Source organism: Mus musculus, chromosome 18 (assembly GCF_000001635.26).
Source record: "Mus musculus strain C57BL/6J chromosome 18, GRCm38.p6 C57BL/6J".
Lineage (NCBI taxonomy): Eukaryota > Metazoa > Chordata > Mammalia > Rodentia > Muridae > Mus > Mus musculus.
In genome coordinates, this window is record NC_000084.6 from 36657847 (window position 1) to 36670535 (window position 12689).

General features: G+C 42.9%; 3 protein-coding genes across 5 annotated transcripts in view; 2 read left to right on the plus strand and 1 right to left on the minus strand.

Annotated features, from left to right (window-relative positions):
* The window catches only part of Ankhd1 (ankyrin repeat and KH domain containing 1), a 98306-nt gene extending 97244 nt beyond the window's left edge, over positions 1–1062 (plus strand). The window contains exons 33-34 of the mRNA NM_175375.3: positions 128–292; positions 554–1062. Coding sequence (NP_780584.2) covers positions 128–292; positions 554–613 — 225 coding nt within the window. The 3' untranslated portion in view covers positions 614–1062. The remainder of the gene's footprint in view (positions 1–127; positions 293–553) is intronic.
* A 5151-nt stretch (positions 1063–6213) lies between these two features.
* Positions 6214–8478, plus strand: Eif4ebp3 (eukaryotic translation initiation factor 4E binding protein 3). The gene is made up of 3 exons (NM_201256.4): positions 6214–6456; positions 7436–7609; positions 7745–8478. The coding sequence occupies exons 1-3, from the start codon at positions 6354–6356 to the stop codon at positions 7771–7773; spliced, it is 306 nt and encodes a 101-aa protein (NP_957708.1). The 5' UTR covers positions 6214–6353; the 3' UTR covers positions 7774–8478.
* An 862-nt stretch (positions 8479–9340) lies between these two features.
* Positions 9341–12465, minus strand: Sra1 (steroid receptor RNA activator 1). Of its 3 annotated transcripts, none has more exons than NM_001164406.1 (5): positions 12402–12465; positions 12158–12283; positions 10806–11002; positions 10048–10053; positions 9341–9813 (listed from the first exon to the last, which is right to left on the minus strand). In NM_001164406.1, exons 1-5 carry the CDS (start codon positions 12460–12462, stop codon positions 9748–9750), a joined length of 456 nt encoding a protein of 151 aa, NP_001157878.1. In that variant the 5' UTR covers positions 12463–12465; the 3' UTR covers positions 9341–9747. The 3 variants fall into 3 exon arrangements, 2 of the variants coding, with proteins under 2 accessions (NP_001157878.1, NP_079567.2); NM_025291.3 differs by having other exon boundaries at positions 9945–10053; NR_028355.1 differs by having other exon boundaries at positions 9945–10053; positions 12158–12465.
* Between the last annotated feature and the right edge of the window lie 224 nt (positions 12466–12689).

Consider the following 12689-nt stretch of genomic DNA (forward strand, 5'->3'; position numbering starts at 1 on the left):
TCCTGTACCGTGATATACTAATAGAATCCTCTGAAGTTATTTGAAAAAAGCGTTAGAGAGGTCATAGTATTAATGGATCATTATTTGTCATCATTTCATGAGTAAGACTTTTTTTCTGCTGTTTTAGGGCCTGCCGATTTCCATGTATGGAGGCACCATTATACCCTCTCACCCTCAGCTTGCTGACGTTCCAGGGGGCCCACTGTTCAATGGACTTCACAACCCAGATCCTGCTTGGAATCCTATGATAAAAGTTATCCAGAATTCAGCTGAATGCACTGAAGCCCAGCAGGTAAAACAGGCTTAAAGCTCTTCCAATTTTCAGATTTGTCATGTTACTCTTTGAATGTGATGGGAAATGTAAGATCTAAATAATGTCTATTAATCTGAATTAAGTTTTTCATTATCAAGACGATGCTACTAAACATTCTATTTCTTGTATGTGTATTCTTTCTAGGCAGAAACAGTGCATTGCCATTGAATTTATATATTCATTTCACAAATGTGTTAAGATTCCTAATTAGAAATTCCAATTTTTCCTCCCCCTTTTCAGATTTGGCCTGGCACGTGGGCACCTCATATTGGAAACATGCATCTCAAATATGTCAACTAAGTTAGAAGGTCTTTCCTCTTTTAGCCTTGTTTGGGAAACCTATGACTATGGAAGAACTCTGGGTTTTTTCGTTTTGTTTTGTTTTTTTAATGTGCCTATCTAAAATACTCTCTGAGGCTTTAGCAATGGAAAATTGATTGCCCATTGTGTAAGAACAAAAAATGATTTCCTATCCACCTGAATATGTTCTCTGGTTAGTTAAGCCACTTTTGACTTGAGATCAGATGAACCTAGTGCTTTTGGCTAAACATATGAATGCTACTTGTGTACAGAAGAGAATTAGATAATTACATGTTTCAACTTTTTAGGGTGGTAAATACATGTATAATTGTTTACATACTTAAAAGGAAAAAAATGAGTAAATTTCTTGTCATATAGCGGCTCTACTTAATGTAGCCTGTATTAATGTGAAATATTTACCAGAATATTCAATAAAAAAATGAACAGTGTTTAGGAGTGGGGTGTGATCCTTTCAGTGGTCATGAAGATACTAGCTAATCCACTGTCATATTGAATTAGATTGCTAATGCTGTATTTATTTGTAACATGTTTTTCACATTTAACACTGTAGCGTCTTGGACAGCCATAAAAGCACTGCTAATACTTATTAGCTATTTTTTATTCTCCTATCTTTTACCTTATTAAATAAGAGAACAGTCAAGCCATAGTTTATCTTAGCTGACATTAGCAAATAGGCCACTTAATAGGTTTTGCTCTTTATGGATCAGGCCTGTGTCAGTAAGAACCTTAGGCTTTACCTTGAACAGATTTAGGAATACCCAGATCATTCACTTTGTGTTCCTTTTGTGCTTCTTGGCTTTTGAGTTGGGACATAAAAAGTTGGGGGGATGACTTTTGTTAACAACTTATGGTGAATCTGAGTAATATTTATAAATAGAAGACTAGTGCTGGGTTTAGTTCAATGGCCTCAAAAATGAAGAGCAAGGTATGCTTAACAAATCAATCACAAAAACACAGGAATAGATTGGCTAAACCATATTGTGTGCCAAGAATCTGACACAACAGAGAAAGGATTTTCCTACTGAAACATGGTCATTAATTCTGTTTTAATGTATCCCAGCTTTATAAACTGTATTTAAAAGAAAACAATATTTTGTGGACTGAGAGAAAGCAAAAGAGAATGCATATGTGTGTGTGCGCGTGTGTGCTTAACAACCAAGCAGAGAATCATGCAAGCAGCACTTTTCTACTCTAACAGCAATGAAAAATTCTTAATAATCTTTGCCTGTGTCCTAAGCCATCACTAGGTCAAAAATATCATGTTAGTTCTGTGTAATATGTAACTGGTTCCTTTGGTCTTCTATACCATTTTACATATGAGAAAGTTTCCTTAAGCTCATTTCTTATCTTCTATTGTAGTGAATTTTGAAAGTATCACTTGTGGGAAGTTGTCTTCTTGAGGTCATCTCACTCTAGGGCAGAATGATCCCTTTGATCACCTACATATCTTGCAGCACCCTCCTATTGATAACAAATAATCACCTAGAATTAGTGAAATAAATGAGACTACTCTTGATAAAATAGAAAAGTGTAGTCTTAAGTAAATTATTCAATAGAACCAAAAGGTGAGTTTTATTCTACATTAATTTTTTATAAAGTATTCGAAGAATCTGGAGGAACCCTTAAATCTATTTCTAAGCCTTCAACACAACAGAAGAAGAAATTCTGTCTCAGGTCAGGAACTAGAACCCATAAAGAGAAAGGAAAGAGAAACCCCTAGAGAATTAGGAAGACCGGAACTGTGCAGTAGAAGGAGCTCCTGGGGAGACCCTCCTCCCTTCCCTTTCACTAACATCGCCCTCCTCTCTATTTGAATCTTGGTAGCCTAATCCCAGCCCTATTTTACCTGCTATAATCTCTTCTTCCTCTTCCTGCCTCTTCCTGCCATTACTTTACTGCTATTTTACCAACTTGAACATTGGATAAAACCTAGCTCAGGTAAGAACTTGATTCTTTTCCAAACATACACGGGATGGAGGGAGGCAGTGTGGGAGCAGCAGAGTTAGAGTTAAAGGACTAAACCCTATTTTCATTTCTGTCACTTACACCTTTGTGACTCAAGGCAAGTCATCTCATTTTTCTGGGCTTCACACTTCCCATCTAAACATGAAATCAAACTTAAATTAACCCAGAGGAGTCTTGTAGTCCTAACACAGAATTTCTTCTTTTTCTTGTCAATGAAAATGGATGGATGGCATTGGGAATACTGGAAATATTTAGAGTTTTGAGGTTTGGTTCTGATAAGTGGAATCAAAAACCTATCCCAGAGACCAGTGGACGCAGAAGAAAATATTACACATTCATAGCGAGACCTTAAGTTTTTAAGAAACATCCTGCTAAGTAAGGCACATGTCAAACCCCATTAGAATAAAAGATCTTTCAAGGAATAAAATTGTATCTTCAAGGTTCTAGATCCACTTCTTTCAAAGAGTGTTCAGTTCAATAATAAAATGATTGTTGCTTTAGACCTCTTTAAAACCGTTGTGGCTACAGTGTGCTGACTTGCCCTTTTATAGGCCAGTGTGCTTTCTTCAGTCCCTGCTCTCAAGGGAGAAATTCCATCACCTCAGCTAACCAGACCAAAGAAGAGAGTTGGACAGCCAATGGTGTCCTCTTCTAACCAGAGGTAAGAAATCTTAAGCCTATGGTTTTTGTTTATCCCCCTCCCAACTGAAATACAATTACACAAAAGGTCTGTCCTCAGTTTACATTAGGATCTAGAAGGGGAAAGCTAGGCATATGAGTTTCACATCATAGTGCACCCCTGTGTGCCCAGCAGTTACAAAGTAGAGGTAGGATTTTAACATCACCCTCTGCTCAATGAGACACTTATCTCAACAACACCTCCCCAGCAAAAGGCCAAAAGGGAGGGCTTGTTATGCATGGTTCTGCCCTAGTGTTGAAGACCTTTGGACCATGTTGTAAACCCAGAAGCAGCAAACAAGCCTGTAGGAAAACAGCTTCTGAACATCTTGTTCTACGACTAGCAAGAAGTACTTCTACCAAACAGTATCTCCCCAGAGGACCCTGTCCTGGGATTCGGGCTGTGATGATGTTGCATTTTCTATTTATTCTCAGTGATTTGGCAGTTGAACACAGGCTAGGTGTTCCTTTACCTTCACTCTCTACTTTCGGAAATGAATGTGGAAAGGGGGTTCTAAATATCAAAATCTTAAGTGTGTTAATACCACATCCAATAAAGGTCACGAAGCCAGGCATAGTGGCATGTCCTGAGTCAGGAGAACCACTTGAGCCTAGGAACTCAATACCAATCTGAACAAGATAGGAAGTCTTCCATATCAAAATAATCAAAGAGAACATGAGCCTAGACCTCGAGACCTAAATTAGAGGACAAGATCATGAAGACATTTGCTGACTTCAAACTGTCTATGGGTACTTTTCACTTAAAAGACAAGATCCATCTGCCTCTGCCTACCCATTTGTGGGAGTAAAGGCATGTGCCACCAGACCCAGCTTCTTTTGCTTTATTTTGGTGGTACTCCTGGGAATTCAAAGCTATTTGCTTAAATGGTAGTTGCCTGGTATTAGCCTTATAGGTCTAATTTTATCTCCTAGGCAGTTTCTGTTTGATTTTTGGTTGGTGGTTTTTCTTCTCTATGAACTGGTGATTATGTTAACCGTGTGACTGAAGCTTCTGATGCTTTCTTTGTGTTGGTATGGAATTCGGCTTTCTCTCTAGTTTCCTAGCCCTGGCAGCCCACAGTATATTATAGAAAAACTAACCTAAGGAAAGCAATAGTAAGTGATCCTGGCTGCTATTTTGTAATAGAGATTCAAAGAAGGAAGACCTCACTTCACATCACTCCTTGAAAACCTCTGGAACTTGTTTGGATTTTGTTCTCATTTTGGTAGTGCTGGGAATCAAACCTACACAAGCACTCTGCCAGCTGAGCTACTTCTTCAGCCCCTATAGTTTTTGTGTTGTCTCACTACGTAGATCAGGCTGGCCTCAATCTTGAGGATCTGCCTTCTTCTGCCTTCCCAGTGTTGGAACTAAAAGAGTGTACCACCACATACAGCCAGCCCCTATAGTTCTACTTCTGCTCCCCCCCACCCCCAGTCTGTTTTGGTGAATAGCTTTCTTAATTAAAAACTGGTGTGCTGGGGGGGGGGACGGACGGACTTTTCTTGCATTGCATCTTCTCAGCTGATTTCATTCCATTCATATATGAATAATTAGACACAGTTTTCCCGTTGGACTGAGTCTATTACAGCTCCTTATAGTACTGTCTTATTATTCTGCATACAGTATTCACTCCTTAATATAAGCCATACCCCCTTTTGTTTTCCCTTTTATAGTTCCAGCTACAAGACTCCCAAGCCAGGAGACTGGGTGTTACCCTAGCTTACCTCCATTTTCCTCAGCCTGCCCTTGACCAGTTCACTTTATCTTCCACCTTTAAGTTTTTATTACACTTACTGGGGGAGGGACATGTGCATGTCACTGTGCCTGTGTAGAGATTAGAGGACTGTTTACAGGAATTGGTTCTCTCTTTCCACTTACAAAGTCCCAGGGATTGAATTTAGATCTTCAGGGTTGACAGCAAGTGCCTTAATCTGCTGAGCCACATCACTGGCTCCCACTTTGTCCTTTTTTTTGTGTATCTAAATTTCATTTGTTTCTCTTGGCTCCATTGTCACTGCCCAGTGGACTCATCTGCAGTATCACCATCCTCTCTACTCCATTCCCCTACTCAGAACCAACAGGCTACTTTCTCAGTTTGCTTAAAAGTGAAATTATCAGACAATAATCCAGTCTGCTCAGACATGTGTCACTTTGTAAGAGACTGCAGTACCATCTGGGGGATAACAAAATGCATGAACACTCGCCACCTTCAATGTGATTCTGAGACCCTGCAGCTTCTGCATTAGCAGGAATTGCCTGTCAAATCGCTATGCTTAAATATTTTTTTTTAAATCCAACCTCAGACAGGCTTGGTGGTGCATGCCTTTAAGACTAGCACTCAGGTAGAAGCAGATCTCTTAGTTCAAAGCCAGCCTGGTTGATATACCAAGTTTCAGGGAAGTTAGGACTACACAATGAGATCCTGTCTAAAAATTAATACTCTAAATAAATAAAATCTAGTCTCTGAGGCCAGCTCTCTTTGATGTTCCTTTCTAGAGAGCTTAACAGCTAAGCCTTCCTTGCTAAGCCCTCAGCTAGTTACGTCTGATCAAAGTGCTGGCCTCTGCTCTCTAAACGTCCTGGCTACTGTGTTCCTCTACTCCAGTCTCCAGTTTACTGACCTTTAAAGGTGTCATAGTCAAAAACCCACTGACCTTCCTGCTATGCTCAAGGGCAGGCCATCAGGACACCTTGACCAAGTACAATAAATTTGGTACCAGAGGCACCACAAAGCTGGGCTGAAGGATCCAAACTCTGAAGTCACTCAAATGGGATCTTGTCTTCCCGTCCTGTGGGCATAGTTTCATCATAAAACGTGGTTAATAGTACTACATTACTCCTCCCAACATCCAAGTCTAACGAGTAAATAAGTAAACTTCTCAACGTCTCTTGGGTCAGACAGTGCGGATCCTGAGAGTTCCGTGGGCGGAACAGGTGGGTGGAGCCCTCAAGTTGACTGGCCAGTGGCCTGCCCCGGGTGTAACATATTCTAGTTGTTGCCTGCTGCGACTGCCTACACCTCAGAGCTGTTTTCCACGCTTTCAAGGCACCAGCTCTTGCCTTCCTGCTGCTATGTCCTCGTCCACGAGTTGCCCAATTCCAGGGTGCCGGGACCAGCTGCCAGACGGCTACAGCACCACGCCTGGCGGCACACTATACGCCACTACCCCGGGAGGTCAGCAGGCAGGGCAGGGGTCTGCTCTGTGGGCCAGTATGAGGGTGAGGTGGGGTCGACCTTGGCATTGCTTTCTCAGACTTCTCTTCAGGTTATAGCATTGAGGGAAGACAATTTGAAACTTGTTTTCCCAAAAACTCAAAGCAGTGGAACATTACCTTATAACTTTCTGGTGATTCTGGGGAATAATTCTGTTGTGTTCCATGCCTATACTGCACCAAAATTACTAGTGCTAGATCCCAATAGAACTTTCTAATGCTGTAACCCTTTAATACATGTTATAGTGAACACCAACCATGAAATTATTTTTGTTGCTGTTATGAATCATAATGGAAACATCTGTTTTTTTCTGGTGGTCTTAGGCGATCCCTGTGAAAGGGTTGTTTGACACCTACCCCACGCCAGCCCACAGATTGAGAACTACTGCAATAGAAGGTGGCCTCAACAGAAAGCAGCAACTATTATGTAGTGGCTGTAGCACTTGGATCATAAGCTGCTGGGCTGGCAAACAGGTGTCTACTATGTGGAAGCAGAAGGGAACAGCAAGAACAGGGCAGGGCTCTTTGAGGACACTTTGCTGGCCATATATTCCTGTGGGTGAGGCTAGCCCTGAAGGACTTTGGATGGGTGGGTGGGCCATCATGTTTACCAAGGAATTCAGCTTCCTTTGCAAGAGGTGAGTTAGGCCCTACTTTATACATCAAAGCAATGAGAACTGAACTGTATAGACTACCAGCCTCAAGTACCTAAGTTTAAAGTGTGGTGTTCCTTCTCAAGTCTGTAACTACCACCACCACCATCCTAGCCTAAAGCACTCTACAATAGACTAGCTAGAATGTTCAACTTTCCTTAATGATGCTTACACTGAACTTGGTTGGGTGCATAAGTCCTTTGTAGTTTGGTTTGCCAGCTGAATCCTAGCTGGACAGTAATCTGTCCAAGTTCCTGACTCTTAACCTCAATCATTACCCCTTCACAGGCACCAGGATCATCTACGACAGAAAGTTCCTGCTGGAGTGCAAGAACTCACCCATTGCCCGGACACCTCCCTGCTGCCTCCCTCAGATTCCCGGGGTCACAACTCTCCCAGCAGTACCACCCTCCAAGTTGGAGTTGCTGAAGGAACAGAAGCAGACAGAGGTAGAAATAACCGGTAAGAAAATAGGATCAACTATTAACTGCCTTTGTGAAGTAGAGTTGGGATTCAGTTCTAAGAGTGATTCCTGTGCTAGCTGGGTTTACAAACCCTTAGATGGGTTAACTCTATTCTCTTGCCTTCTCTCCCCAGATGACGAACAGTTTGAAATGGACATGTAATCTAGTGCAAAATGACCTGTATGGAGTAATGGAAGGAGCTCTCATCCTACTATTGCCATCACCTCTTCCTGGGTATCCAAGGGCCAGCTGGCCTCATCTAATCCAGAAAAGAATGACTTGTTGGTTCTGGGCTTCCTTTAGTTGAGGCAGCTAGACCAGGGATAGCAGCGGGCAACCTGCCAAGCCTTTAGCTTTCTCTGGTCTATACATATTCCTCCCAAACCTCTTCCCCTCAGGGCTGGCACTGGGGAACAGAGTATGTCACCTTCTGGCTGCTTAGTAAACTTTCAAAAAACTGTCTTGGCTCCATTGTTGTCCTCAGTGCTAAATTCACAGCTGCACATCTGAGGGACCCAGCAGCCTTGGTTAAGAGGCTGGAAGTGTTTCCAGCTCCCACTGGCCCATTTCCAGCAGCAATCAAGGCTTGAGGGAAGGCTACTGGAATTGCCAGGCACCAGCAATAACAGCCTGAGCCTTGCCAAGGTCTAGCAGTTCCTGTCTTTCCAGGCAGCAGCCTTCCTGGAATTGGACTGTTCCAGCAGCTCCTCCCTAGCCATTTGTAAACTGGACTCCTGGAAGAGATGCTGTTTCACCTAATAGTTATCCCCAATTTCTTGCCCTGCCTTTCCTGCTTACTACTTCTAAGTACCAATCCCAGTTCTATGCTGGAAACTTTATATCCTCTTCTCAACATAACCACCAGTATATTTCTGGTCCCAGCTGTTGTTTCTTTTGTTTTGTTTTTCGAGACAGGGTTTCTCTGTATAGCCCTGGCTGTCCTGGAACTCACTTTGTAGACCAGGCTGGCCTCGAACTCAGAAATCCGCCTGCCTCTGCTTCCCGAGTGCTGGGATTAAAGGCGTGTGCCACTACGCCTGGCTCTTTAAAGTATTGACTTTAGGGATGGTGCTGGAGAGATGGTTCAGTAGTTAAGGGTACTGGCATCTCTTTCAGAGGTCCTGAGTTCAAGTCCCAGCAACAAAACCATATCTCACAACCATGTGCAATAGGATTTGATGCCCTCTTCAGGTGTGTAGGCATACATGCAGACAGAACACTCATAAACATAAATCTTTCTTTAGGGTCTACACTGAAACCCAAAATTAGGCATCACCTTATTCAGAAAATCAGATGATTTGACTCATGTATCAGAAATCTAGTTGTTGAAATAGGATAGCAACATAGTTTAGGCTGTCATTATGTAGTTGTAGTACAGCATAACCTTGAACTCCTCTTCCTGCCTCCATGTCTCAACTGTTAGGACCACAGGTGTGTGCTGCTACACTCGACAGAAATGCAGAAATCTTGTCTTTTTCTCCTTCCGTTTAAATAGCAGAAAACCCAATCACTGGTTCTATTCTCTATAGCAATACACCGGAGATACAGCAAAGGGCTGATTTCTTCTACAGGAAGTTTCCAGTTGTTTGAATCTGTTCTCAGACTGAAATTATATCATCCAAAGACACCATGCCACAATATAAATATACCTTTCTGTCTAATTTTGAGAAGAGCAGGTAGCAACATAGTTATCCCTATCAAGGCCCTTCTTGATGAATGAGACAAGCAGTAGTGTCCATGGAGCAGGGAAGCTGACACCACAAAGAACCAGTCTGACATCAGAATGGCTCATCTTTCCTACCCACTTCCCACCATTGAGATGTTTATTGAGATGTTTATTGAAATGTACATAACAAGTGATCTTGCAGTGGTCTAGATAGGATCTTTGGTCAAGACCCACAAGACCAATAGTCTCCCTGGTGGTAAAAAGGAAGAAGAAGCCTTCCACACTAAGGCATAGGAAGTCAGGTGAAGTGAGTCTGGGGAGCCACAGGCATTATGATGGCTGTTGGAAGCCTGGTATTGTCTGGTTCTCAGGTTCCACTGTAAATTTCTCTTCTTTGGTCTCCTCTGAAGATAGACTCTTCTTTTCTGCAATTAATCTTTTTACTCCCACCATCCACTGACTGACCTCAGTCACATGGTCAACCATGAGTGATCGGTGAATGTCATCTGCTGCATCCCACTGGTGATGTAAAAGTTCTGAAGAGAGACAGGGTTTGAGCAAGCAAATAGCAGTAAAAGTCATGTCTTCCATTCCTCCCCTCCCAATCAGTTAAAACCTTGCCACCAATTCAGCCATCAATGGGAGGATAAAGGACCCCCACCCATACCTTGCACTAGCAGTGCCATCCTCTTCTTTACAGGTATTGACAACTTCCCTCCAGCCCACTGTTCTCGAAGCAGCGCCAAGCGTCGGCTGATATCATCACATACCTGTTTCTGAAACAGAAGCTCATCCGGCTCAGTGCTACTAGCATGTGCTCACTCTGGCTCAGGAGGTTGATTCTTAGTCACTAGAGTTCATATTCCTCTACCTAATGCTTAGAGGCTCTCCACTACAAATATGATAAAGCCAATGTCCTCCCAAGACAAATGATATACACGACAAGAATATTAAATTTTCAATGCCGCCTCAGCCCCTCAGGGGCTCATCTTAATATTACTGTTCAAATAACATTTGGAGCGGACTATCCTGCTGCTTCTTCCTTCTTCAATCCTTTGCCTCTACAGAGCTGAAGAAACCTTCATACAGAGCTTGTTTGTCTCTTCAAAATTGAGTACAAAATCAACAGTATATTCTGAATGGCTTTATTACAAAAATAAAGAAGCTTATAACTCACTAATAGTTAAATATAACTCATCTAGCTGGGCAGTGGTGGCGCACGCCTTTAATCCCAGCACTTGGGAGGCAGAGGCAGGCGGATTTCTGAGTTTGAGGCCAGCCTGGTCTACAGAGTGAGTTCCAGGACAGCCAGGGCTATACAGAGAAACCCTGTCTCCAAAAACAAAAATTTTATATATATTATTCACAAAGCATCCTTCAAAAGTCCTGAGGATCCCTCTGACATCAGTATCCATTTTCCTGGAAAGACTTGGAGAGATTGCTTAAGAGGCCATCAGAAACTCTGTCTTTAAAAACCATACTTGGTTGGGTAGAAATCCTTTCCACCCCCTAAAGTGCCTGGGCCTACCTTTGTGTGACCATGGCAGTCCTCCAATGCCTGTTCCAGAGGTCTCAGCACGTCTTCTATCAGAGTTTCAGACTCAATGACTGGGGAACTTGGGGGCTCCACACCAGTAGCAGGACAGCTCCCCATGGGCGGAGGCCTGGAAGCCTTACTTGAAGGAGGTGGATGATCCACTGGAGGTGGTCCAGAAGTTTCTGGGGCTGAAATGTTTGCATCAAGCAACAAGGCTTAGTCCCCTGCAATGCTCATTTAGTTCCTATCTCCTCATTTCACTTAACTTTGTTCACAGCATTGAGCCAATTACATATTATCATCATGCCACGAATATAGAAATAGGCTGCACAGTATTTGCTATCAAAAACCCCTTCACAGCTGAGCGTGGTGGCGCACGCCGAGGCAGAGGCAGGCGGATTTCTGAGTTCAAGGCCAGCCTGGTCTACAAAGTGAGTTCCAGTACAGCCAGGGCTATACAAAGAAACCCTGTCTCCAAAAACCAAAAAAAAAAAAAAAAAAACACCCTTCACATTCACATTCTATTTTCTCTTCCTTCCTTTCTTACTTTTTTAAAGATTGGCTCTACATAGCCTGGAACCTGAGTTTAATGGTTTTTAGACCAGGCTCAACTCAAACTCAAGAGATCCAACTGCTTTTGAAGATTAATTACAGAAATATTAAGTCTCTCAGTCTCTTATCTCTAGCTTATTCAATCTATCTTTACTATTGATTTAAGATTTAATTCTAACCAGTTTTCTCTCTACATTCATTAGGTGCTAGAGACCCCTAAGTTTCTGTCATGGTTCATTTTTAAGCCTCTACCCATACCCTCTTCCTTTGAGGATGATGTTCAAACCTAATCAAATATAGCATCCCACCACCTTCCAACCCTCCATTAAAATATATATATATATATTGGAACACTCTACTTAAGTCTCTGAACTAGGCCAATATTTCACGTGTCATTTTATCTCGAGCAAGTGTGGAATCAAAATTCCTTGTTAGTTTGTTCACTGTTTTTTAGTTTGCATTCAAACAGTTCCTGGCTCTTGACAGTCTCCTGACAAGTGAATACTGATTAAACAAACGAGTAAATAACACAAAGACTATATGATCCTGGGAAGAAATCTTGGCAAGAAATATTTGAAAACATCTAAATGAGAGTTTGGAGTCCTTTTATCCAACATATCGTTTACTTAACAGAGCTGCAAAAAGATCGAGCACAAAAAGCGCCTGCGCTGAGCCGTGGCTTCCCAACCCTTCTTATGGAGTCCTTGAGGAAAATAGGCCGATGGGACAGGTTTATCCCAGACACCATCTTTTCCTTTTGGTACAGGATTCTGCCCACAGCCCTCACCCACCTCTAGGGGATCCATCCTGTGGGGCCGCGACCCTCTTAGTAAGGGGAGTGCGTTTGGGTCCACCAGTCTGAGTCTGGAGCCCGTAGGAGAATTGTGGCGGGTCGTTCCAGCCGCGTTCCTTGTTGCCTGCGAAGGCGAGGAAGTGTGTGAAACGAGGCCCGGAGCCCAACAGACTAACGGAGGATACACTGGGGTTGAGGGGACGGGAGAGGACGAGTACCACCAGCCCGCCGGCCGTGCTCACCGGGCTTCACGTACAGCTCCGCCATCTCCACTTCCGCACCGCCAGCGGGGCAGCGCATCATTTCCGGGGCGGTAGCTCACTCACTCACGTCGCCTGGTGGTATAGGAGGAGCTGCCTAGAGAGCCCAGCCCCCTCCCCCGTTCATTAAAGGACAACTGACTAATCTGGAACTTTATCACGGGATACCAAACATATTTTCTAAATGTCTCCTTGTTTGCTCTCAGAAGCAAATTCAAACACAGTAAGTTCCTGCTCTAGCAAACCATGTCTGTCCACCTCTGGAAGGGT